This window comes from Zalophus californianus, chromosome 3 (assembly GCF_009762305.2).
Source record: "Zalophus californianus isolate mZalCal1 chromosome 3, mZalCal1.pri.v2, whole genome shotgun sequence".
NCBI lineage: Eukaryota > Metazoa > Chordata > Mammalia > Carnivora > Otariidae > Zalophus > Zalophus californianus.
The window spans coordinates 166,809,136-166,834,711 of NC_045597.1; the positions used below are offsets into that span (position 1 = coordinate 166,809,136).

A 25,576-nucleotide genomic window follows, 5' to 3' on the forward strand; every position below is an offset into this window, starting at 1 on the left:
CGCCGCTTACCGCCGCAGAGGCAGCCAGGCGCGGGGTTTTCCACCCAGCCGTCGACACCCCTAGGGAATTCCCCACGGGGCCACACTCAAACCCGCCTTCCTCCTGCAAATTGCCGCCGCCAGGTTTTATCCGCGGAAACGGCGAGGTGGGGCTCAGACCACTCCACCCCCGCGCGTCCCTTCCCACCTTAGCCACCACCCCACTCCCCGCGGAACGCCTTCGCCTCGGCCGAAGGAGCCCGAAGGCCTTCGGCAAGTTCCGCCTCCAGCGCGGGGGGGCGGGGCCGCTCGAGCTCCTCCGGGCCGAGCTCGGCTGTTTCCGTGCGCGGCCGCTGCGCACTCGGCACTGGGCGGCGCTGGCTGGCTCCCTGGCTGCGGCTCCTCAGTCGGCGGCGGCTGCTGCTGCCTGTGGCCCGGGCGGCTGGGAGAAGCGGAGTGTTGGTGAGTGACGCGGCGGAGGTGTAGTTTGACGCGGTGTGTTACGTGGGGGAGAGAATAAAACTCCAGCGAGATCCGGGCCGCGAACGAAAGCAGTGACGGAGGAGCTTGTACCACCGGTAAGAGGAGCAGGAGGAGGAGGCAGGAGCCGGAGAGAGCCGGGGGGACGGAGGGGGGACGGGGAGGCGCCGGACACCCGCGCTCGGGGCCTTCCCCTCGCAGGAGGGGCCGCGGTAAAGATGGAGCCTCCGCCCGAGCCCCACAACATCGCCGCCGCTCGCAGCGAACAAAGAATAATGGCGGCGGACTGGAGCCAGCGGCGGCCGGGGCGGCAGCGACTCTGCCTGCAGCCAGCGGCGGCGCTCATGGCGGGGGGCGGCGGGCGGCGGGCGGGGTGGGAGCCGGCGGCCGGGGGTGTGTGCGGGCGGCCGGCCGCGGCGAGCTGGCGCCCGCGTTCCCGCCGCCGCCGCCGGGCCGGGCCGGGGCGCGGAGCCGGGAGCCGGGAGCCGCCCCGGGGGAGGCCGCCCGCCGCCCGCCCGGCCCGGCGCTGCCCCCCGCGCCGCCCGTCCGCTCGGCCGGCCCCCGCCACCCGCCTCGCCCCCGGCCTGGCCCGACCTGGCCCCGCCGTCCGCCGGGGCAGCGCCGCTGGGGTGCCCACGGGGGGTGGAGGAGGAAGAAGGCGACAGTTGAGGGCAGAGGAGGTGAAGGTGCCTGCCTTCCCGGTAGCCTCGGTGTCTGCCATGCCCGCTTCGCGAGGGGAAGCGCTGCAACGTCTGACCTACTCTTCTCTCCACTCTCTTTGTGCAATAAAGTTCGAAACCAAAGGTTTCCTCTCGTACTGTATTTTATTCATGCCCTTTTCCCGCTCCTACCCCATTGGGGAGATACTGTTTTCTGTTCTTTTCTGCTTAGTTGACATGATGAGAGCCGTGCTTTTTAATATAATTTTGACTCTACCTCACTCTTTTTTTAAGGCAGTAGTCATGGAAATGCATTCTTGGGGAGGAAGGGGGTGCTAAGAAAAACATTTGTAAAACTTTTTAAAAAACTGTTGGGATCCTCCTGTAAAAGGGAAGCTGGTGTTTGAAAAACAGTTTCGGTTTTAACCCTTTTCAGTAAGGTAATAATCCTTGAGATCTATCATTCTGAAACACTTCGTTGAAACGAACATTAGCCCATGCACTTTTGTTTTACATCACTTTTTGGGGGGGGCGGGTAACCGAGTTTGGGTCCTCTGGATCTCCCACCCCCTACTAAGTTTCCCACATGTTTCTGTCTAAACTTAAGTGAGAGATTGATTAATACTTATTCTAAAAATAGACATTTAGAAGTATCCAGTGTTTGCCTCCCGTGCAAAAGTACCTCCGGCCGGGGAACGACAATAGTTTAAGCCACAAGGCTTATTTTTTCTTTGCCTGTTGGGAAAAAGGAACGGCAGAAAAGTCACTGACACATTAAAGATTAAAAGACAGTTTTGAAAGGACCTGGAATATGACCTATTTAAGTTCGTGATACCTTCCTAAGAAGTTAGAATTTTATCCTAGCCTTAGCTTGCATCAGTTCTGCCTTCTAAAGGTTTGGTGTAAAAGATACTTTGGTTGCCAGCTATTGAAATCTTTTTACACTCACGGCTCATTTCCTGCTTTAAAAATAAAGCCAAAACGGTTATTTTAGGTGGTGCAAAAAATGAACAAGTTGTTTTAAAAATACTGTCATAGTAGGATAGCATTGTGATAGATACATACAAGGTTTCTTCTTAAGAATAAATACTGATTGGTAATAGAAGCGCTGTCTTTGATTTTTCTGTATCCAAGTCACTTTTTCAAAACCTACTTTACTCTATTGTAAGTCTTAAAACACACACACACACACACACACACACTAGCAGTATGTCATTGCTGAGAAAATTAAGATGCAGTAAAGTGTTTTTACATAAGGATTGGGGAGGTGATTTTATTTACAAACACTGAAGTAATTATAGTGTTGATGATGCCATAGATTTGTTTTTCCTTAAGATTTTCTGCAAGCCGGCATCAGTTGAGTAGAATATTTTTCCCTTACAGAGAATGTAGGACAGTGACTCTTTCTTTGCGAATTAAAAGGAAAAAAAAAAGTTTTCTGATGGATTTTTTCTTGTCTTAGCCAAAAGATCTTTTAAATTTTGTTTTATTCATAGATTCATAATCTGTAATTCTTAGAAATTCCAAGTGGAATGTTTCAGACTTTTATATTCGTTAATATTTTAATGTTCACTTGCAGCATGGTTATAAGTTATACTTATGTCACTCCTCAGGGATCAGTAAAAATTACAGTTAAATCTGATTGTACCTTTTTTTTTTTTATGGATACATCTATTCAGAAAGCGAATAAATCTTTGCCTTAGACTGAAAACTGTTAAAAGGCCACTTCTTGTGGAATTTAAAACTCTGGTGTTACCCCTTTTTGAATGATTTTTTTTTTCCATGTAAGAACCTAAGGAAACTTAGAAGCCTGATTCATAAAATGGTACCTTCCTTTTCCTGCTTTCTGAAATTCATTTTCTTGATTATATCTGATTAATAGGAATTTTCATTTTTGTAGACAAGTAGCTCTATTTTATCTCTCATCCTAAGGCATTGGGTTTTATTTTTTGGATATAATATGGTTATAGTAAAACCATGTATGTCCCACTTCACCTTATTTTAAAAGTTTTATTCTTTTTTTCCACAGTAGAAAAAATTGTAACATAATGGCTTCCAATGTATCGCTCAAATTTATATTATCATTTATTCCATAAAATAATTTATCAGATATGGTTATATAGACTTGCTTATAGCAGCCTGTGTCAGTCTTACAGGCATGTGTTTCTTGATGTACAGTGTCACTTCCAGTGATGGCTTCTTTATTGAATAGAGCTCAAATCTGAATTTAAGAATATACTAGATAATCTGGGAATGGAAAAAATGCAAGTATTTTTTTTCCTTACTCATGTGTGAACTCATCTCTACTGCAGAATCACTTGAGGCAATAGTTTGTGGTAGTTCAAATATTTAGTTAGCATTTACTGTGACAGAGAATGTAGTTAGTGGAAAGAGCATTGGGTTTGGACAGATAGGCCCGGGCTTCATTCCTGCTGTTGCCACTACTATCATGTGCCTACCCTCAAGAAATTTGTGACTTACAGAAGTTTATTAATCTTTCAACCTTGGTTTCCTTATCTGTTAAATTAGACTACCACCTACTTTATAGGGCTGCGAGATAATTATAAAGTACCTCCTTAGGGACTCAATGATAGCTATTCATTTTAAAGCTTTATTTTAACTTCCTGGCTGTGGGACCTTCAGCAAATTTCTTCTCCATTCCTCAGTTTCCTTGGTCACAAATGTACTATATTTACCTAATAGAAATGTGGGTGTTACATAAGTTAATACATATTAAATGCCTAACGTTTCACAAGTGCTCGGCAAACCTTTCCTATAATTTTAAATATTATTCATTATTATTATTACTACATTTAATACACTCAGCCAGAAGCTGCAAGAAATCCAAAGATGAATTACATTGTTTTATCTCTACCCTCAAGGAACTTTTGGGGACACGATGACTAATAAGGCAGAATATATGTCATAAGAAAACAGTCAAAGGAGAAATCACCCTTGGTGAAGTAATGGAAGAAAGGAAGATTATATATTTATATTTCCACTTTTATTTTTTTAATAAGTAATTCATTCAGGTAGTCCATAATTCAAAACATATAAAATGTAATACAGCAGACAGTCATGTGATACACCCTCCTGCTCATTCCCATTGCCCAAGTGTTACCAATTTCTTTTTTGTCCTTTCAGAGGTAATTCTATCCGTATAAAAGCAAATACTTTATGTATTCCCCACCCCGTGCCCCACACTTTTTTTTTAAACAAACGATAGTATACTATATACATTATTCTATATCTTGCTTTTTTTCACCTAATATGGCTTAGCCATTGGTTTATATCAGTACATAAAGAGCTTCCTTTTTTTTTTTTTTTTTTTTTTAAATGAGGCATCTCATTGTATGGGTGTACCTGTATTTATTAACCAGTTAGTAAGCTGATTTTATTTTTAGGTCTTGTATGACCTTTTTAAGCTAAGGGAATCTGTCGTTATGCCTTTATTTCTTTATATGAAAGACATTTCCTTTGAATGAGAAATACCAGTTTCTGACAGGAAGTGGTTATTTGAACTGCCTTACCTTTTTAGCTCTAGTTTTTAAAGTTTTAGTGAAATGATCCAGATGTGCATGAAAAGGCAAGTTATGTTAAGAGTTAACTCACAAAGTGAGTTCAGTCTGAATTTAACTCTTTTTTGAGATTCTTATACCCTGAACAGTCTTCCTTCTATTATTGCCGCCAAAAAAGTGTCTATAGTTTTTTCCTCTAAATGAGAAAGAACATCTCATGTAGTCCATTCTTTTTTTAAGCAGACTATTCTCATGTGATATTACTACTCAGTAATGCTGATTAGGGTGATAGCTTTTTCCCTGTGTTTTGTTTGTTTTTTCTTAAATTCTCATCAACTTTTTCTTTGATGATATTCCAATATTACTGTAATTATCAGTGAGTTTTTATATTAGATACCTAGGTAAATAGCAATAAATAATAATAATAGCTAATGATATATAAATAGCAAGAAATGAATGAGTTTCACTTACATGCTTGTGTACTTAGACTTTACTGCTTAGATGATTTTGTGGTGTGTGTGTGCGTGTGCATGTGCGTGTGTGTGCGCGCACGGCAGCGACTGTGCGGGGTGGGTGGAGGTCCCTGGTCAACCAATTGGACCAAGTAATACTCATTTCAACTAGAACACAAAACAAGTTTCAGTACCTCTCTTTTTTGGCTCTTCTAAGTAGCATTTAACTATAGGACACTTTACATGCAGTTAGTATATTTATCTTTAAAATACACATGCTGTGTTTTAAGTTGATTAAACTTAGAAAGAAAATGATAACTAATAATCCAGCAGCAGGGACACACATAAGTCTTTTATCTTTCAAGAAAAAAGTCATTAAATGAAGCTGTTGTCGTGTATCTCATTTTTTGTATGCTCAAATTGACAGTTACCATGTGCAAAAGTTCTTAATGTAAGAATATTGCCTTACTAGTATTTTGAGGATTTACGGTATTTTATGTAAATTATTGACATGTTTGGTTTTTACCTGCGCAGTGACTAAAATGTTTACAAAGCACTCATCTTTACAGATTTGGGGGGCTGGAGATAGATAATTGAAATCTGTAAAGGCAGAAAATTTTCCTTCTGGAACATACCTGTGGGCAACTAGGGGCTTAAATGATACCTCACGGTATCCTGGAATCAGTAAATTGTCTTTTGTGGTAGAAGTAAAGATCATGAACTAAAGGGACAAACTGATAATGTGAAAATGACTGTTTTCCTCTGCCAATTTTCTATGCTAACTCAGTCATGATAGAAGAGCTTAATCCTGGTAAGAAGAAAGGATGGTTTTAAACTTATTCTGTGCTAATATCTGTAAGTGTTGGTTTTGAGACATGTTCACAACCCGGGTAAAGAGTAGCTATTGGATTTTCTTACTCAGATTGCTTCTCCCCCCTTAATATATATACACTGTTTGTTTTGTTTTGCATTCTTAGCTCTGCCAGATGTGGCTTTGTAGAGATGTTTTGTTTTATTTTCCCTAGAGTCTTACCTGTCTTCTAGGTTATCAAAAAGAAGGAGGGGGAGAAGACTAGTCTTTCATATTCTGGTGTTTATTCAATCAGTTCTTGGGGCTAGTTACATGAATTTCAACTTAAAAAAAAAAAAAGTGGTACTCCTTGATAAACTTTTAAATGCCTGAGTTGCTTTTTCTTATGGTTGAGTTGAAGTAATAAAGGAGTTTACCATGAATGAGATGGGCTGTCTGAACAAAAATGAAAAGCACTTACAAGTTTTCTTTCTGCTACTGGATTAAATTAGGATCTCTGAAAAATCTAATAAGGAGCAAGGTGAGAGAATAAGAGGTCTGAAGGATTTGATGGTGAGTTTTTTTGCCAAAAGGCGAGAAGTAAAGGCTGATACTTTGTTGTAGAAGAGAGAATTAAGTGGGAACTTAAAATTGCTAAGAAAGACCTTGGTGTAGGAGTAGAGGGTAGGTCTGAAAGTTGATGGTAATAGGAAATTTCTTTCCCAAAGTTAGTGAATCTTCTCTGAAACTAAGATTTCTTTCTTCAGTTTTAAGTTTTCTAATGAGCTGGTTATCCGTGAGTTTCTGGTTGTAATTATATGACGGTATAGATGTAACTAAAAATGCTTGTAATTTAGCCAAAGCTGAATAACGATTATTTCTGAGGGTTGTTACCCCTATTTGTGTAGATGATTGGCAAATAGGAGACTCAGAAATACATTGTTTATCACTGAAGTGAAAATTGTTGTTTGTTCCGAACTGTCTGTACTCCTAAAGGAGTATCATTTCCTTGAAAGTATCAGTAGCAGCTTTGTTTGCTATGACCAGTAATACTAATGCTTTGGTTTAATTTACTGTCATCTAACAGTCTAGTCATTTATTCAGTGAACATTTAGTGACCATTGACTTTTTATAGTAAGTGAAATAATTGTAAGAAAATTTATTCAGGTAAGTATTTTTATAGATATTAAATGAAGCGTTGTGCTAGTTGCTGTAAAGAGTAAAACCTAAGTATATGGCTCCTGCCCTCAGCGAACCTACACACAGTATAGTGGAGATGACAAAAGTAGTCTAAGAAAGAAGGATGGATGCATGGCTCAGTGTCAGCTCTTCACTACTGTTTTGAAGAGCTGTAGAGTTTAGAAGAGAAGGAATTTAGTGAGGAAAAGTTTTATGAGAAAAATAGAATATAAATTGAATGCTAAAGAACTTGGATAGGTAGTGATAAAAGGGAGTGTGTTCTAGGCAGTGGCAAGGACAACAAAAATGACGTGGAAGCAGAATGAGGTACAAATCAAAATAGAACAACTTTCAGTGAAACATTTTAATTCTAGTCCCATATTTTAAGAATTATGAACAGTTTATTATGATGTCTGTAAGGGTATAGTGTATTACTCATAAACTCTACTATATTGGGGGAATTCGAACTTAACAAAGTTTTACCATTAAGGGAGTAGTAACTCCTTCATTTTTTACAGATGACTAAACAGCCTTGGAGAGCTTAAATGATTTATTTGCTGGTAGAGCCTTTTCCCTGAGCAAGAAATAACAGTAAGCATAGTCTTCATCACTGTTTTTGTAGCATTATCTTTTTGTGAAGAAGGTTTTCATGTTTCTGGCTTTATTAATGATTACTAGAATTTTTGTTCCTAAACAGTAATAGTTTAGGTTTATAAAAGTTCACTTGGAAGAAGTATTCTAGCCAAGGTATTAAAAAAATACATTGGTTTCATTATCTTACTAATCAGATCTACATCAATAGGAGGGGCGCCTGGCTGGCTCAGTCAGTAGTTTGTTGACTCTTGATCTCAGGGTCATGAGTTCAAGCCCCACGTTGGCCTTGGAGTCTACTTTAAATAAATAAATAAATATTTTTTAAAGGATCCGTATCGGTAGAAAGTTTACCAATAAATAGCCAGCTCATGCTTTTTTCCCCCCCCCATAATTCATTGTATATCTGTCATTTCAAACTGGAATTTTATGGTTTTAAATCATTGTTATTAAATACTTGTTTGGAGGGAATTGATAGGCAACCTGGTCATAAGGATTAGTTTATACTTGCCCAGCTCTGTGTTGTGTGTTTGTGTGTGTCTTTTTATATAACACATATTTTATCTCTTGTTAGCTTGTAAGCTCTTTGAGAGAAAATTTGTCTTTTTTTTTTGAAATTTTATTTTATTTTATTTTTTTTAAGATTTTATTCATTTATTCATGAGAGACAGAGAGAGAGAGAGAGAGAGAGAGGCAGAGGGAGAAGCAGGCTCCCAAGGAGCAGGGAGCCCGACGCGGGACTCGATCCCAGGACCCTGGGATCATGACCTGAGCTGAAGGCAGACGCTTAACCATCTGAGCCACCCAGGCGCCCTCTTGTCTGTTTTAAACTCTAGTCCCCATAGTTTTCAGCAGAACACTTATTATGTAATAGGCACAGCAAATGTATTTGTTTAATGAATGATTCCCTCTTGGGAGGGTCACAACTTTGGAAGGCAGGATTAAAAACAGCCCCCCTGTGGAGATGCATAGAGTAAAGGAAGCAGACATATATGCTTCAGACAGTTAAAACTTACTGAAATTACAGATTTATTTTTTAAAAGCCAAGGAAATTAGTCTCATTTTTCCAAAAGGAGTTTTTCTACTTCAAGTTTTCATTAAACTCTGATGCTTTACTAATCCTTTTTGCCTCTGAGACACGAGAAATGGCCTGAGATTGTATTATTAATCAAAACGACCTTACCAGAAATCACCAGGTTGGTTTAAAAAAAAAAAAAATAGTACATCACTTGATTGTACTTGATTTTGATTCAGGAATAAAGATACCTAAACTTGCAGTGAATCTTTTATCAGAACTGTATATAAAGTCTTTGCTGTTGTCTGCATGTAATTTATCGGCTTTGTAGCTTTACCACCACTGCTAATTTGAAAATGTAGTCCAATATATTCTTGGTGCCTAGGTGCTTGGGCTTTTTCTAGCAAGCAAAACATAATAAAAATGCTTAGCCAAAAAAAAAAAAAAAAAAGCTTAGCATGTGGCTTAATTGTCTGTGGGGTTCCATTGCCAAATAGAAAGAATTCTTCACATTTTATAATATTGGAGGCTGTGTGGTATACCTCTGCAGTCTTTTAAAATCCTTGCAAATCTCTTAACATGTCTAGTTCTCCATCTGTGAAGTCAGAGCTAAAACTGGGATTCCTGTCTTATGACTCCTCCTGTAACACGTGCTGTCTTACTTCAGGAAAAGTGAATTGTCACTCTTCCATGTCTAATTTGTAAATAATTCACCAAGAATAGCATTTCAAAATTTAGTTCAAAATAGACCTGTCAAAATAATAAATGTTAACTTCATAAACACACTTGGATATTCATTTTCCATTTGAATGTAGTGATTTTCACATAGTTCCTCAGGTTTTATTGAGTAAATGGAATAGTAGGCTTTGAATATTTAACGTCAGGGCATAACTTTTGTGAGTCCTTACAGTTTTAGCATTGAGCTAGTTTATGAATCAGAACTTAAAATACGAAGACAGTTTCACTCTTTAGTCAACACAGAAATTGCTTTTCTATAAGTAACTGCTTGTAGGAGGTGTATAACCCTTTTTTTCCTTCAAAAAAATTCATTTCCAAAAAATCCATTTATTAGAACTTATATAGGAAGCTTACGTAGGATCACGTCTTTGAAATGCTTAAGGTGTAAAAAGCTGTAAACATAGTATTGGATGGGAAAGAAAGGAAAATGGGAAGGGATGGGATAAAATGTTACTATCTAAAATAATGCACAGTCATGGTTGCTATCTTGCTAAGCAACAGTTTGTCTCTTGGTGACCAGACACATGAAGGCTTGTTTGAGAGCCATGAGTAGTCAGTCTTACTTGAAGGCAAACAAGGCAAATAACATTTTGCCAGTACTTAGAAAATAATGACTTTGATTTGAGAAAGCACTAAAGCTTTTCTCCTGAAAGTTACTATAGAATTAGTCACATGTTATAGGATGACTATCATCATGCAGCTCATTTCTATAAATCATGTAACATTTTTCTAATTCACTCTTAAATACTTTTTTGAGAACAGTGTCTTTCTTGTAGCACGTGCTACACATTTAAAAATAATTAAAAATAGCATTCAAATATTGTGATTACAGAAATGCAGTAAATTGTAAAATATGAATATTGAACTTAAAGCCATTTCTCTGAGTTCAGTCCAGGGAACAAATAATTCAGGGAATTAATTTTATTTTTATTTTTTTTAAAGGTTTTATTTATTCATTTGAGACACAGAGATACAGAGAGAGAGAAAGCATGAGCAGGGAGAGAGGCAGAGGGAGAGGGAGAAGCAGGCTCCCCGCTGAGCCAGGAGCCCGATGTGGGGCACAATCCCAGGACCCCGGGATCATGACCTGAGCTGAAGGCAGACGTTTAACCATCTGAGCCACCCAGGCGCCCCGGGAATTAATTTTATTAAATAGCATTGAAAGGTTTCCCTGTTACTGTATGCTGCCTTTTTTGGTAGTAGTGGTTGGGTTATACTGATATTTACTATTAATACAAAGAATTTATTAAAATATATAAGCAAGTTTTCAGGCTTTTATTTTTGTCTTGTAAATGTTTAAATCTCATCAAGTTCAAATCACACAAATAACTTTATGTACAACTTTTCTTGCCTTTCTTTAATATTTAGACTAGAAGCAGAAGTATGGATTTATTCTCCTAATTAAGGGAGAAAGACCTTGATAAGAGTGCAGAGTAAACTTTCTGAAAACTGTCAGAATTTACTTAGTTTAATAAAGATACCGATTTATTTATTTTAGTTTATCACATTTCCTATTCATAGTCTTTTTCAAAAAATTATATAACTTCATTTTGATAGTGTGATTATTCTAATTAATAAAATTTTATAGTTAAAGTTGGTATCTGTGTTGTGGGGTATATGTGTGTACATACATACATATATACGTACCTACACGTTATGTACACATACACAACATTGAATCAGCTATTTTCCTTTCTGGTTTCAGTGAGGATATGCTAAATTTAATACCACAAGACTATTTATTATTAGCATCAGAAACCTGGAGCATTGCTAAATTTCCAGTATTGATTGCATACACCTCAGTTGCTCTAGTTTGAGCATATAATAAATGACAAGTATTTCAAAATTAACAACCCCCAAAAAATGTACAGGGAAAAAAAATAGAGGAAAAAAGGCAGTGCAACATAGTTACTGATTCTTGGAAAGCCAAAGTCTGTTATGTAGCACCTGAACATTTTGTTACTTTCTTTAGTAAATAACACTTTAGAAAATTAATCAAGACATGTTGAGAATGTGTTAGCAATGCTTTCAGTCGGTTATAATATCCTTAAAACTAAATAAGCAGTACAAAATATTCTGTATCGCCCATGGCTGTTTCTGGGTATACTTCTGCAAAATATTTTTAATAATATATTTGACTATGACAACAAAATAGTCCTATAGTTTTAAAATCATGTGCCCAGATGTGCCTTTTGCTATGGTTATCCTGGAGACTTTAGACTTCTGCTTGTGTGATTTCCTTAAATCACTGGGCTTTTGAGTTTAAGAGGAGTCAGCCACTTGCTAGGGTGCAAGGGGAGTTTTTTTTCTCATTTATAATTAAGGTCATTTACACTTTTAACAATCACAGCAAGTATTCCTGTGTTCCATTAGTTATGGATGCATTATTCTTCAGTCAAAATTCATAGTTCATTTCTCTGAATATGGTAGATATTCATCTCATCCTAAATTGGATTAAATTGGTTATAGATTTAAGGGGTTAAAAAGTAAACTAGGTTGTGGGGGAGATGGGTTTATTTTTTATAAATTTGAACCTGAATAGAATGTTTAGGATTCTAAGGACTGGGGCACTTCCTAAATGTCAAAATATATTTAAATACCTTATCAACGAGGGTTTTACTTGTTAGCTTTAAAAATACTGACAATCCCGGGGCGCCTGGGTGGCTCAGTCGTTAAGTGTCTGCTTTTGGCTCAGGTCATGATCCCAGGGTCCTGGGATTGAGCCCCACATCAGGCTCCCTGCTCAGCGGGAAGCCTGCTTCTCCCTCTCCCACTCCCCCTGCTTGTATTCCCTCTCGCTGTCTCTCTCTGTCAAATAAATAAATAAAATCTTTTAAAAAAAATAAAAAACAAAATATTGACAATCACTCCAGCATCCTTCTCAGCTTGCTTTATTTTTTTATATGTTTGCTTGTTTTAGAGAGTGAGAGAGGGGGAGAGGGGGAGAGGGAGAGAGAGAATCTTAAGCAGAATCCACACCCCATGTGGTGCCCGATGGCGGGGTTCTATCTCACAAACCTGAGATCATGACCTGAGCCAAAGTTGAGTCACTTAACCGACTGTGCCACCCAGGTGCCCCTCAGCTTTACTTTTTACACAATACCTCTCACTATCTGATTTATTACACATTTTACTTTCTCTTCCCTGCTCTACACACTAGAATGTAAGTTCCACAAAGACAAAGTTTTTTAAAAAAATTATTTTTTTGTTTGTTTTTTAAAGATTTTATTTATTTATTCATGAGAGACGGAGAGAGAGAGAAGCAGAGGGAGAAGCAGGCTCCTAAGGAGCAGGGAGCCTGATGCGGGACTCGATCCTAGGACCCTGGGATCATGACCTGAGCCGAAGGCAGACGCTTAACCATCTGAGCCACCCAGGCACCCTAAAAAATTTATTTTGCGTATTTCTTTTTCCCCAGTAATTTAACGGTGCCTGACATGTAAGTTCTCAGGTATGGTACCCTAATACAAGTATAATGTATATAATGTAAATTGTTAAAACTGAAGATATTACTGGTTTTATTTAGTTACTAACGGTGAAGTCTCCCAGGATATATTGCTATATAGAGTAAAAGTAAAATTCATTGCAATATAAAAGTTCTAAACGCAATAACTTTAAAGAGACATTATTCTCAATTTTCATTTTGTCCTAGTAGATAGTTTCTGATTGCTTTAGAGTGACTATTCTGTTATCATTTGTTTTCTCTCCTTGCCCCTCTATAGAATCTGACACCAGCCACTGATTCATTCATTTCTCTAAAGGCGTACTAATGTAAGCCTTTGCTCATACCATTTTTCTTATCAGAAAAGTTATCCTCCTTCCCCAGATTTATGGTGCTGTGTCCATCCTCAGTGCTTCTTTGGAATTTCCCCACTCTCTTGACTATCGCAGAACATTTTCTCTTCTTTTAAATGTCATGGAAGCACTCACTTGACATTTTACTGAGAGGTTTATCTAAACTACATCTTAGGGGCACCTGTGTGGCTCAGTCGGTTAAGCGTCTGCCTTCGACTCAGGTCATGATCCCGGGGTCCTGGGATCGAGCCCCGCTTCAGGCTCCCTGCTCTGTGGGAAGCCTGCTTCTCCCTCTCCCACTCCCCCTGCTTGTGTTCCCTCTCTGGCTGTGTCTCTCTCTGTCAAATAAATAAAATCTTTAAAAAAAATAAACTACATCTTAAAGTTTTAAATACTGTCTTCACTGTGTAAAGGATACCTAAGTGATACAGTCTTAGGTAAGTTTCCTGAAGCTTTCTAAGATGGAAAGGAAAAACTTCTTTGTCCTCTTCAAAAATTAAGAAAAGGGACTGCTAAAACTATTTAATAACTAACAACAGTTATGACCAGAGTAATGTAATGAGTAAAAGAGACGCGTCCACCATGTGAGAGAATCTTTATTGACTAGTAGTCTGGTCTTGTAGCATTTTTTTTTTAAAGTGCTGCTAACTACCTCAAGTTGTATTGCATTCTCATGATTTTATAAATCAGTAAGTGGTAATAGCTCTGTGTTAATCCAAGATCAAGAGGCTAGGTAACCTATTCTTAGTGAATCTGCCTTTTACTGTCTATATATATTACTGTAGAGTAAAAGGAAATACTTCATTTATTATATATATACTATTTTATTAAGTGACCTGCATAATTATGTGTGTGTATATACATCTTGTGGTGTCATTTCCTAGGATCAGAGCATTTAAAATCGGAAGAGCTCTTTAGTTCATCTTCCTAGTTTTTACAGATGAGGAAACTAAAACACAAGTTTAATTTTTCCAATGACCACCTGGTGACAGATCCAGCTTTCCACCAAGTATTAGGCTCCCTTTCCCTACTACTCATAGCCTCATTGTTTATTTCTCTCAAGACTAACACTAAGAATCACTTCACTCTTTATTTTTCATATTAAGAAGAATAAAGAGCATTATAACAAAATGATACATATCTTTGTGAGTTGGTTTAAACATTTTTGTTTCTATTAGGCATGATACTGTTTTGAAATTTATTATAAACCTGTGGTTCCAAAGGATTATGTTAATTTTTAGGGGATAAATCATGAAAATTCCCGAATCTTAAATATCAGTACCTCCCAAATTTTGTAATTCTGAATTATTGGAAGAACAAGAATCCCCAAACTGTCAAGCTAATACTAGATTTTCAGTGATTTCTAAGATCCAATATGTTTCTAATATTCAAGGCCCAGTATTTATAGAACATTCTTTCTGAGTTTATATGTACCTGATCTTTTACTTATTTTATAGTAGTATTCAGTCTTTTTTTATTTTTGTGTTCCTGAAAAGCATTCATTTGTGTAGTGAATTAAGAATCTCCTTTCTCGGGATGCCTGGGTGGCTCAGTCAGTTAGGCATCTGCCTTCAGCTTGGGTCATGATCCTAGGGTCCTGGGGATCAAGTCCCGCATCTAGCTCCTTGCTTGGCGGAGCCTGCTTCTCCCTCTGTCTGCCACTCCCCCTGCCCCCTGCTTGTGCTCTCTCCCTCTCTCTCTGACAGATCTTTAAAAAAAAAAAAAATCTCTTTTCTTCAAACAACTTTGGAAATCCACATACTGGCCACAGTAATTGATCCTGTGTCTGGATACTGCACTTCCAGCTAGACTGCTCCTTGGTTGATAGAAAATTGAAGATTGTAGATGTGATACTTTATTATCTCTTCTCTCACCACCTGAAGATTATAAACAGAAAAGAGCAAAAGTTTTCAAAGTCCAAAAAGAATACACCCACTTTATTAGTTTAGTCTAGTTGAGAGACTCTTTCAGTACCTTCATGGTAAAGGCCAAAAGAATAATGTCTGTGTTAGTTCAGTCAGTGAGTTGCTTATCTGAAACAAATTGTTCCTTAAATAATTCTCACCTACACTTTGAGTAAAGCACTTTGAGAATTTTCTGATGAAAGAGTATTTGTACTTTTGCTTTGGATGTTGATACCTACTCGAGCTAAGAGTTAAAAAATTAAGAAGGCTATTCCCTTCTCAGAAAAAAGATTAATAGTCTGCTGCCTGAATGAAAGAAATTATAATAAAACACTGGCGGTTTATATGAGAGAATCATATACATTGGAAATATCACACTTGATTGTTGTGGTTTTTGTGTGTGTGTGTGTTTTGTTTTTGTTTTTTTTAAGAATTTTACCTAGTTGGGGAGGGAAGAAGAATGCAAATCACATTCCTGTTTTGAATGTGTCCTTGTAGCTATAATTATTTATGTTAACTAGCGGTTTTGTTTCTTTATTATAATGTCACATTTTATTTTCTGCAACAAAAAATTATAATGATGCCCTATACCTTAAATGTCAGAAAAAAAGTAGTTCTGATGTTGTGTAATAAACAACAACAACAAAAATATGATCTTTGCCATAGGTTGCTTTTAATCAAATGGGCAAGTGACACTATATGGATGAGAGCACAGGTTTAAAAAAAAAAAAAAAACATGGCCTGGAATAAAGTCTTTCAAAAATGGTTGGCTCGTACTCTGTCTACAAAGGATGTATTATGATGATCAATTTGTATTTGTCTTCATTCTCATTAAAGTGATGGCTTAGGGAGAAGATGAAGAAAAGTTTATGGATTTCTGGCCTTATTTAGCTTGACTCAGTTCAGTCTTGTCCTCAAATGGACTCACTACTTATTCCTAAGATTAGGTTTTATTGTTTTCACATGCCATTTTCTTGCAGACCAAAAGTATGAACAACATTTGGGATACATAAACCATTTTGTCATTGATGTTGCTTTGTTATTTTTGATGTCCTTTTTAATTTTTTTAGTTTAAAAGAACACAGATTGTAAGTATATAATTCAGTTATCACAAGTAATAAAATTGTTTGATAATTTTTAAGAATAGTATTTTACTCTTTGGAAATGTGGGGTAAACAATTTAGGGAAGATTTAAACAAAAATAGTAATTTCATATAAAGTATATCTAGGATTTAAAATTTTTTTTCAACAGGTATCTCAGAATCATGATTGAAATAATAGTTTTTGATTCATAGTTTTCAAAATGTTATTCATGACTTCTGGTATTAAAATCTTGAATTGTACAATGATGCTGACGGGAAGAAAATAAAATACTAAAATATGTAAAAAGTAAAAGGTGAGAAAGTCATCCTCTCCAATTCCACCACATCTTCCTCTCCTCAGAGCTACCACTTACAATTTAGCATATAACTTCCCACACCTTTTTCGATACATATACATGAGACACATTTTATAACAATTTATTTGACTTTTTTTTTAATGTAAGTAGAATTCTCTTTTACAGTATATACGTTCTGTGACTTGCCTTTCCACTCAGTTTGTCTTGGAAAACTTTGTATGTCATTACATTACAGCTAGACTTCTCTCTCTTTCATTGCTGTAACTTCTCGAATGGTCCTTTGAATGATGGATACTTGTTTCCAGTTTTTCACTATTATAAAAAAATTCGACAGTGAATATCCTTGAACATACATCTTTGTGAACTAGTCAATAATGGAGTTTCTTATTCTTATTGACTAGTAGTTTCTCTGTATTCTAGGTGTTAATGTGTCAATCATATGTGTCAGATATTGTCTCTGTGCACTTGTCTTAGTGTCTTTTGTCATGAATGTATTAAGTAATTATGTAGTCAAGTCTGTTGATCTTTTCATTTGTCATCTCTTTTGTGGATTCTGTATATCTAAATTATTTATACTCCTTTCCACAGAGATATTTTTACTTCCATTTTTACCTGTCACTTGTAAAACTTTTTATAGAACCCTGTGAATGATGGCAAAATGTATTAGAATGTGATACGTTCTGATGGCATGTAGTAATCACATAAGGATCAGTCGCAATTTTGATTATCAATTTCAGAGTTAAAAATAAATATAATAAATTATGGAAAAGTATTGGGGTTTTGTGTTATTTATGGAATCACTATAGGTAGTCGTCACTATTAATAAATTCATTTTTGACAGGTGATATGCCAGGCACTAAATGACAACAGTAGTACACAAGTGAGAAGTAATCCCTTTTTTTGTGAATCCTTTAGACTAGAAGTTTATTTATTCCTGTTATCAGAAATATCTCATCTGCATGTAGCTGCTGCTGCTAAGAACTGTTCTCCACTAACTTTTGCTGCCATTCAGTGCTACATTACCCAACAAATATACTAGCAAAGCAGGGTCCCAAAGTAAAAAAGAGCAGCCTTGATTAACTTACTCAAAATGTTATTTCATGTATGTGTGCATGTGTAATGTTGCACACTGTACATGGAGTGAGGAGTCAGAACGCTAAGATTTGCAGTGTTTGGGGCCTCTAATTTGGCTCTGTGGCTGTTTATCCCACCTTTCTATCTTGATACCCCACAGCTTGGGCTGACTTTGTCCCACTACCAGTAATTTTCTGTGGAAGTAGCTTATAATTTTCTGTTTCTGCCCTATAATAGGAGGGAATAGCCTCATAGGAAGTACCATGAAGCCAGTATCTCATACACCCTGGTATCAGCTCACTTCTGCTCTCTAACTTCTCTCCATACCTGATGAGTACAATTTGAAAAAACAGAATTTTACTGGCACCCTCCTCCCCTTGTTAATAGGGGAGATTCGTGGAAGGGAGGAATCCCTTCTTTCTTCTAGATGAAATAAGGGAAAAGACAGGTGTTTTTTGAAGGGACTAGAACTTCTGCAGCTCGGCAGACTTGGACAAGTTTGACAACAATTCAGCTAGATTGATTATTTTTTAACTAGATTTCGGAGTGCATTTGCTAACCTAACCACACATATACCTATTTATAACCTGAAATTTGCCTTTAAAGTCACAAAAGCACAAAGCACTGTAGTGCTTGTAACACTCTTCCATATTATTGTAGGTAACTAAATGACCATGGAATCTGGAGCAGAGAACCAGCAGAGTGGAGATGCAGCTGTAACAGAAGCTGAAAACCAGCAAATGACAGTTCAAGCCCAGCCACAGATTGCCACATTAGCCCAGGTATAAAATACATGGAGAGATTCCAAGTTATGTCTCTTCCAAGAGGAATATGTTTTAGACAAGAGGATTTAGTTTTTATTGCAGAGATATGCATAGAATGAGCAGAGACATTGTTAGAATATCAAAATTCCTATTTACTTAGCATAATTTTAGAAATGATTCAGTTAACAGAACAGAAAAATGTATTGTTAAAACACTATTTGTAGTGACCTGATTCAGAATAATGACATTTTAACTAACGGGTAGAGATTGTCTCTCTTAAACAAGGGAAGAAAACCTGATATGGTAACTGCTTTTTTTTTTTTTTTAATCACACATTTATTTTGAGGCATGGGAATTTAATCTGAGAGGCTAAGTTTTCTATGTGCTTAAACTAAAAAATAGGATAAGCAAATAACTTGACACACAAGTAAATTTCAAGGATAATAGTTTTGTTTCCTATATCTTTTAAATATAATTCATAATTCATTTTGTCTTTGTCTTAAATATTCTATCTCTAGAGTTATATTCACTCATCTTAGTTTTTTGTTCTGATGTATTTTTCCTCAAATATTTTATATTTTTATTAGGTATTATTTATTATTATTTTATTAACCATTATTTGCATATACATATGAGTAAGAAAGGTAGTTAATATAAAAACCAAATAACAGACATAAACCTGCTAGGTAAAAGAGTGTGATACTGTCTCTTTCTGATAAAGGCTCCCAAGAGAAAATAATCCTAGCAGAGGCTCTACCATGTTGAGCTTTGGCTTCTTGAAGAATTTAAAAGCCCTCCTTGGGAAGTCCCTGAGCAAGAATGGGTCTTGGAGAATAGGGAGCTAACCACAGATGGTTACTACACTGAAGTAAAGTATGGCCCAAATACTGGATCTTCTGCAGAAATATAGTCAGAAGGAGTGGACTGGCTGCTCTGTGTTTTCTCCTAAAAGTACTAGGGCCTGCCTCCAACCCTCAGGAGTAAGGCAAAGCAGAATATATCTGGGGATGAAGTAAATACTTGGATAAGGCAGGTACAGGAATGAAGGGGAAAGAGCCAGGACTTGATCAGTATATGATCAAGGCAGACATGCACAGATCAGAATCTGGGCTTACCCAAGCATTTGACCCTCTGGTAAAAAGAAGATACAATGCCAGAAGGGATCTTGGTGATGACAGCCACTATTCTGGCACTATTCTGTCTGATCTGCTTGTCCTCAAAGTCTGCTATATAATCCATTCCTGAAAATTCCTTCCCCCCTACTGTCTGTTACTGAGTTTGTGTTCTTGATATAGTAAAGCATGTTTTCCAGTGGTTTCTTAAGCAAGTTTGGGTAAAAAATTCTTGGTAAAGAAATAACTTTTCTTGGGGCACCTGGGTGGCTCAGTTGGTTAAGCATCCAACTCTTGGTTTCCGCTCAGGTCATGATCTCCCAGTTGTGGGATGGAGCCCCATGTCGGGCTGTGCACATAATGCTGAGTCTGCTTCAGATTCTTTCTCCCTCTCCCTCCGCCCCTCCCCACTTGCATGCGCTCTCTCTCTCTCAAATAAATAAAATCTTTAAAAAAATAATTTTTTCTTAAAAATTTTGAAGGCGTTGATCCACAGTCACCATGTAGTGTTGCTGTTGGAAAAGACTAAATCCATTTATTTTCTCTCTCTGGTATCTTATTTCTCTCTGTTCACAGTGCTTCACTATTTCATTATTAGGGTCTTGGTTTGAATAGTTTTTATCCATTGTGCTATATATATTCAGTGTGCCCTTTTATAGTGGAAACTCAGGTCTTCGATTCTGGGCAATTTCTTTAAATTATTTGGTTGAAGATTTTTTTGTCTTTTTTTTCCTAGGATCCTTGTGATCTAGATGTTATACCTATAGGATTGTTTCTCTAATTTTCTCATCTTTTCTCTACTGCTTTCTCTTTGTCTTTTTGGTCTGCTTTCTGGGAGATTTCTTCAGTTTCATGTTCCAGCTCATTTGTTGAATGTTTTATTTCTGCTATCAAGTTTCCAAGAGTTCCTTTTGTTCTCTGAATAGTCCCTTTGTGTTTTAATAGCATCCTGTTTATGTTTCACAAAGGCAATATTTTCTGTCATCTCTGAGAATATTAATTAGGTTTTAAGTTTTCTTCTCCCCACATAGATTTTCCTCTGTATAAGCTTTTTGCCCTTCAATTTGTTTTGGTCTCCATCTTTCAAATTAGAAGCTTTCCTCAGATGTTTTATAATCTGTGCTTGTCTGCTCAAGTTTAAAGTAGGGGACCAAAAAACTGTATCAGAAGCTCTGGATGTGTTTGGGGCCTAATAACTATGGGTTGCGAACTTCACTGTAGAGTGATTATGGCCTTCCCAATGTCAGTATCTTTTAAGTATTTAGCCCCTTGTCATTGATTCGGTTCCTCAGGGAAGGCTTTACTGATTTCCTTGCTTATAGGGTAAAGGCCTGGGAGCTAAGAGAGAGAAGACTGGAGGTTAATAACCCCACCTTCAGCAGTGTCTGTTGTAGGCAGTCAGGAGACCCGCTCTCCAGAAATTAATTCTCCATTTCTCTGTCAGCGTGGGGTAGATTATTCCTCCACAGGGAGTGTGGGGAGGGGATCCAGTTGCTTCTCAAAGAGCCTTCAACCAGCCTTCCTTATTTTCAGCCTTTCCCTTTACTCCACCTTCCAGGGTCTTAGATCCTGAGCCTCTTACGGATTTTGTGGTTCAAATCAGGCTTTCCCTACCTCTACCTCATGAATTGGCCTTCTGAGGTCTTCCAAGTTCATTACCATTCATCCTTCTTCTTTCCAGCCTCCAAAACTCTTACTATTACCTCCTTTCCCATTCTTTGCTCATGTGATTGTGCCTGTAAAAACAAAATCAATTTTACGAAGTTTAATCGAAGATTCAGGAAGGAACAAAATAATATACACATGTTTAATTTGTCATCTTTATCAGGCAGTCCTCTAGCATTTACCTTTAAAAGCAGAATGACATGATGTTTGAGTTTTAGAAAAGCTAGTTTTCTGTTCCCGTTTGTGTAGTTTTGGTTCTTTTTATGCCTAATTACAGAGTTATTCTCACTTGCTCATCCAAGTCCTTAACACATAACAGTATGGATTTTTGTCATAATTTCCTTTCATAATTCTGATACCTGGTATTTTTTTGTTGTCAGTATTTAATAAAAGAAAAATATAATAAAATTGTCAAATCCAAGATTGTAGTGATTTGAATAATGAACAGAAAAAAATTCAGCCCAACTAGTAAAGGAAGAAAACCAATCTAAAACAATAATGAGATGGCTCATTTTACTTTTGGAATTTACAGTTTTGTGTGTGTGTGTGTGTGTGTGTTTTTTGAGTGCCGGGCTTGAACTCTCAACCCTGAGATCAAGACCTGAGCTGAGATCAAGAGTCAGATGCTTAACTGACTGAGCCGCGTAGGCACCTCTACAGAGATTTTTTTTTTTTAAGTGGGAAGGAAAAAAAAAATATTGGTTTTGACTATGAGAATGTAAATTTTTATGGAATTAACTAAAGAGTTAGGTAAAAGGATGATCATTGCATCTTCCTTGCAGTAGGCAAATTTGAAAACCTAAATATCCAATAATAAGGAATTTATTACACAAAGTGTAATTTTTATTGCACAGCCATTAAAACCACTAAAGAAAATTATTAATGGTATGGAAAGATATTTATAATGGATTGAAAAGATAAATTAGATTCCATGGTAGTGTGTTATAAAAATTGAGCGCATACATGGACCTTTAAAATCACCTAGATCTGGGGCACCTGGGTGGCTCAGTCGTTAGGCGGCTGCCTTCAGCTCAGGTCATGACTCCAGGGTCCTGGAATCGAGCTCCGCATCGGGCTCCCTGCTCCGCGGGAAGCCTGCTTCTCCCTCTCCCTCTCCCACTCCCCGTGCTTGTGTTCCCTCTCTCGTGTCTCTGTCAAATAAATAAATAAAATCTTTAAAAAAAAAATCACCTAGATCTACAGCAAAAATATTAACAGCGATTAGCTCTGAGTGGTAGGAACATAAGGGATTTTTATCTTATTTTGTGTATCTGTATTGTTCATAAAGTTATAATGAGAGGAGCCATTCTGTAGAATGACAGGGTATGGAAGGGATTAACTAACTCATTGAGTTAGCTTGTTACATTTATTCTACAAAATAGAGAAGAGGATATAATAATTGCTTCACATATCAGAAGAGTTTTTGTATGGAACTAAGAGGAGATACTCTGAATAACTTAAGGTTGTGGTTCTCAAACTTCAGCGTAGGGGAAGTGTCCTTAGGTCCACCAAGAGAGTCTAACTTTATAAACAGGCACCCTGTGTAACTCTACTGGAGTTAGTCCATGGATCACATTTTGAGAACCAGGTAAAACCAAGCAAGATTTATAGTGGCCAGAGAGAAAATGATTAATAAGAAGGGACTTCCTAACTGCCCAAAGATAGGATGCTCATAGTTTTAACCTCTTATTTTCAGTAGGGATCTTCCCCGCCCAAGCATCACAGGCAGATGTTTGCCTGCTGAACAAATTCAGATATCAGATCAATTCCACCATCCTCCATCACCCCAACCACCCAAAAACTTCTCTTTTACTTGTGTTCTCTGTTTCAGTTGATGGCATAGTTTTACGAATTCTTACCCAAACATGAAATAGGTGGGTTTTCCTGAATTCCTCTCTCACCTCCTTCAAGCAGTCATTCATAAAGCTCTTTCTAGTCTGCCTCCTGAATTTTCCTTAAATCACTTCTCTCGTTCTCCTCCCTACCACAACCAGTGCTTTGTTTCTGGCTTTATCATCTCACCTTAACTACTATATAAGTTTTCTCATCTCCTCCCCTCCACGTTGTTCTTTCTCTGAAATAAATGTTTTTCATACTGCCACTGAAGTGATCTATCTAAAATGCAAACCTCATCATGTTAATATTCCAGAGTTCAAAAGCCCTTCAATGCCTTTCCCAGTCTGCTCAGGATAAAGTGCAACTTCTTTAATGTGACATAGATATGGTTTTTCATGACTAGCTCATTTAGCCTCTGCCTACTTATGTTACAATTTTATCTCGTCCCAGTTCCTACATTCTTACAGTAACATGCTTACATGGTCCAGTAGTACTGACTGTTAATTTATCCCTCCTTCCCTAAAATTCTGTGCCTCTCCCCTGGGAGTCAAAATATGCCTAATTTGGTGGCGCCTGGGTGGCTCAGTCATTAAGCGTCTGCCTTTGGCTCAGGTCATGATCCCAGGGTCCTGGGATCGAGCCCCACGTCAGGCTCCCTACTCAGCAGGAAGCCTGCTTCTCCCTCTCCCACTCCCCCTGCTTGTGTTCCTGCTCTTGCTATCTCTCTCTGAAATAAATAAATAAAATCTTTAAAAAAAAAATGCCTAATATGTAATCTTTGTTTCAAATTCACATTCTTCCCTCCCGTCCTTTTTAGGTGAAGTTGGGTAGCTTTCCTAAGTGTGTATTTTTCTCTTGGCAAGCCTCATTACTTCACTGGATTACATTTATTTGTATTCTCTTCACCATGCCTTCCCACATGTACCCCAATAATTTCCTTAATGTTTGTAGTTTCAGTTCTGACATTGCTCCTAGCATGTGGGTCCCCAATCATTGTTTACTGAATGAGCAGAAAATATTGAACCCCTGAATGTGTTCAAGCATAGGAACAATAAATACCATCTGATGGACATATATGACATAAGAGCCCTTTGGACCTGGATATTGATTCATTAAAATTGCCTTCTTTGTGCCCAGTTGAAAATTAGTATCTCTTATACTCCCTTAACTCTGTTCTTTTATTCCTTTAAGAGGAAAATAAATCCTTAAGATATCAACTATTATTATCAGTTTGTTGGGGGGGTAGAAATTTTCAGTTTATAATACATATTAATACTTTCTCACTAATAAAAGCCATACTTGTAATTAGTTTAAAAGAGAAAACTATGCTGTATATTTTAAGATGTATATTTGTTCTAGACTTAACTAAGTTTTGCCTAAGTTTGAGAGCAGTTATATTTTAGAATATTGCTTATTTAACACATAATATTCTGAAGACCTTTATATTTCTTCAAAGCTAGCATATCCCTTGACCTTGGGTAAGTTACTTAATCTCTTGAGTGCTTGATATTTTTGTCTCTAAAATGGAGATGATCCTTATTATCCAGTCTTGATTTCTTCGAAGAGCAAAATGAGAAACTGGACATGAAAGCAGGTAGGAAAATGTAAAGCATCATACAGTTGAAGTGTATTTAGTATTCAGAGGAAGTCTGTTACAAATTTTGATATTACATTAAAATAGTTCTTTGTTGTGTGGAAGGATTTGAAAGGGAGGGGACATTTATAGTCAATTTTTTTTTTTTTAAGAATATTAAATGTAATCATTAGTTTCTTTCACACCAATGAAATACTTGTCTGGCAGAAAAGTCATCTTTTTCCTGCTAAAAAGTTGCGTCATATTGCACATGACTACTCTCAAGGAGGTATCTGTGATGGTAATTTTTTTCCATGTTCAACACCTTAGGTATCTATGCCAGCAGCTCATGCAACATCATCTGCTCCCACCGTAACTTTAGTACAGCTGCCCAATGGGCAGACAGTTCAAGTCCATGGCGTTATTCAGGCGGCCCAGCCATCAGTTATTCAGTCTCCACAAGTCCAGACAGTTCAGGTATGTGTATAAAAAGTTCTGCATCTACTTTCATAACTGTCGTTTATAGCCATATCTCTCTCCTTTCATTAGTTATGGAAATAGGAACATATCTAGTTCAGAGTTTATTTTACTTTACAGTAAAGGAATATGCTGCGTCTGTATAGTCATCTTATGTGTAGGAACATATATACACAAGAACAGACATAAGAAAAAGACTTTTTCTTAAGCTACAGAAGAAAAAGGATTGTGGAAAATCATTAAGTACATGGGATAAGGTGGAAATGTTTGAGAAAGACTAAGGCTGATATACCTTAGTTCAGGAAAATTGAGATACAAAAATAACTGTAATTATTTTCTAAACAGGGAATTGGAAAAAATAAGCCCTTGTCAAAATTAATAACCTTACCCAAGATATTAACTTGAATTTAGAGATCATAGAAAGCATTGTAAAACCAGCTATGTCTAGGAGTGTAAGTTAGAGTAGAGAACTTTGAAATAATGATACGGGATTACACTGCGCATGTCATCTAATTCTTTGGAGAGATTGTTCCTTTGGATTGAATCCAGAGGGAATAAAGGCACGTAGAGCTCTGA

At 37.4% G+C, this 25,576-nt stretch overlaps 1 protein-coding gene across 6 annotated transcripts in view; it reads left to right on the forward strand.

Moving 5' to 3' along the window:
• Window positions 1–324: 324 nt before the first annotated feature.
• CREB1 (cAMP responsive element binding protein 1) overlaps window positions 325–25,576 on the forward strand; it is a 61,870-nt gene continuing 36,618 nt past the window's right edge. For 2 of the 6 annotated variants that reach the window (XR_003519035.1, XM_027588769.1), the window contains exons 1-3: window positions 352–557; window positions 18,234–18,355; window positions 24,854–25,000. Coding sequence is in view for 4 of the 6 variants with exons in the window: in XM_027588769.1 (XP_027444570.1) it covers window positions 18,242–18,355; window positions 24,854–25,000 (261 nt within the window). In the remaining 2 variants the exon portion in view is untranslated. Of the gene's footprint in view, window positions 558–18,233; window positions 18,356–24,853; window positions 25,001–25,576 lie in introns of all 6 variants that reach the window. The other 4 variants (XM_027588770.1, XM_027588771.1, XM_027588773.2 and 1 more) reach the window with 4 other exon arrangements.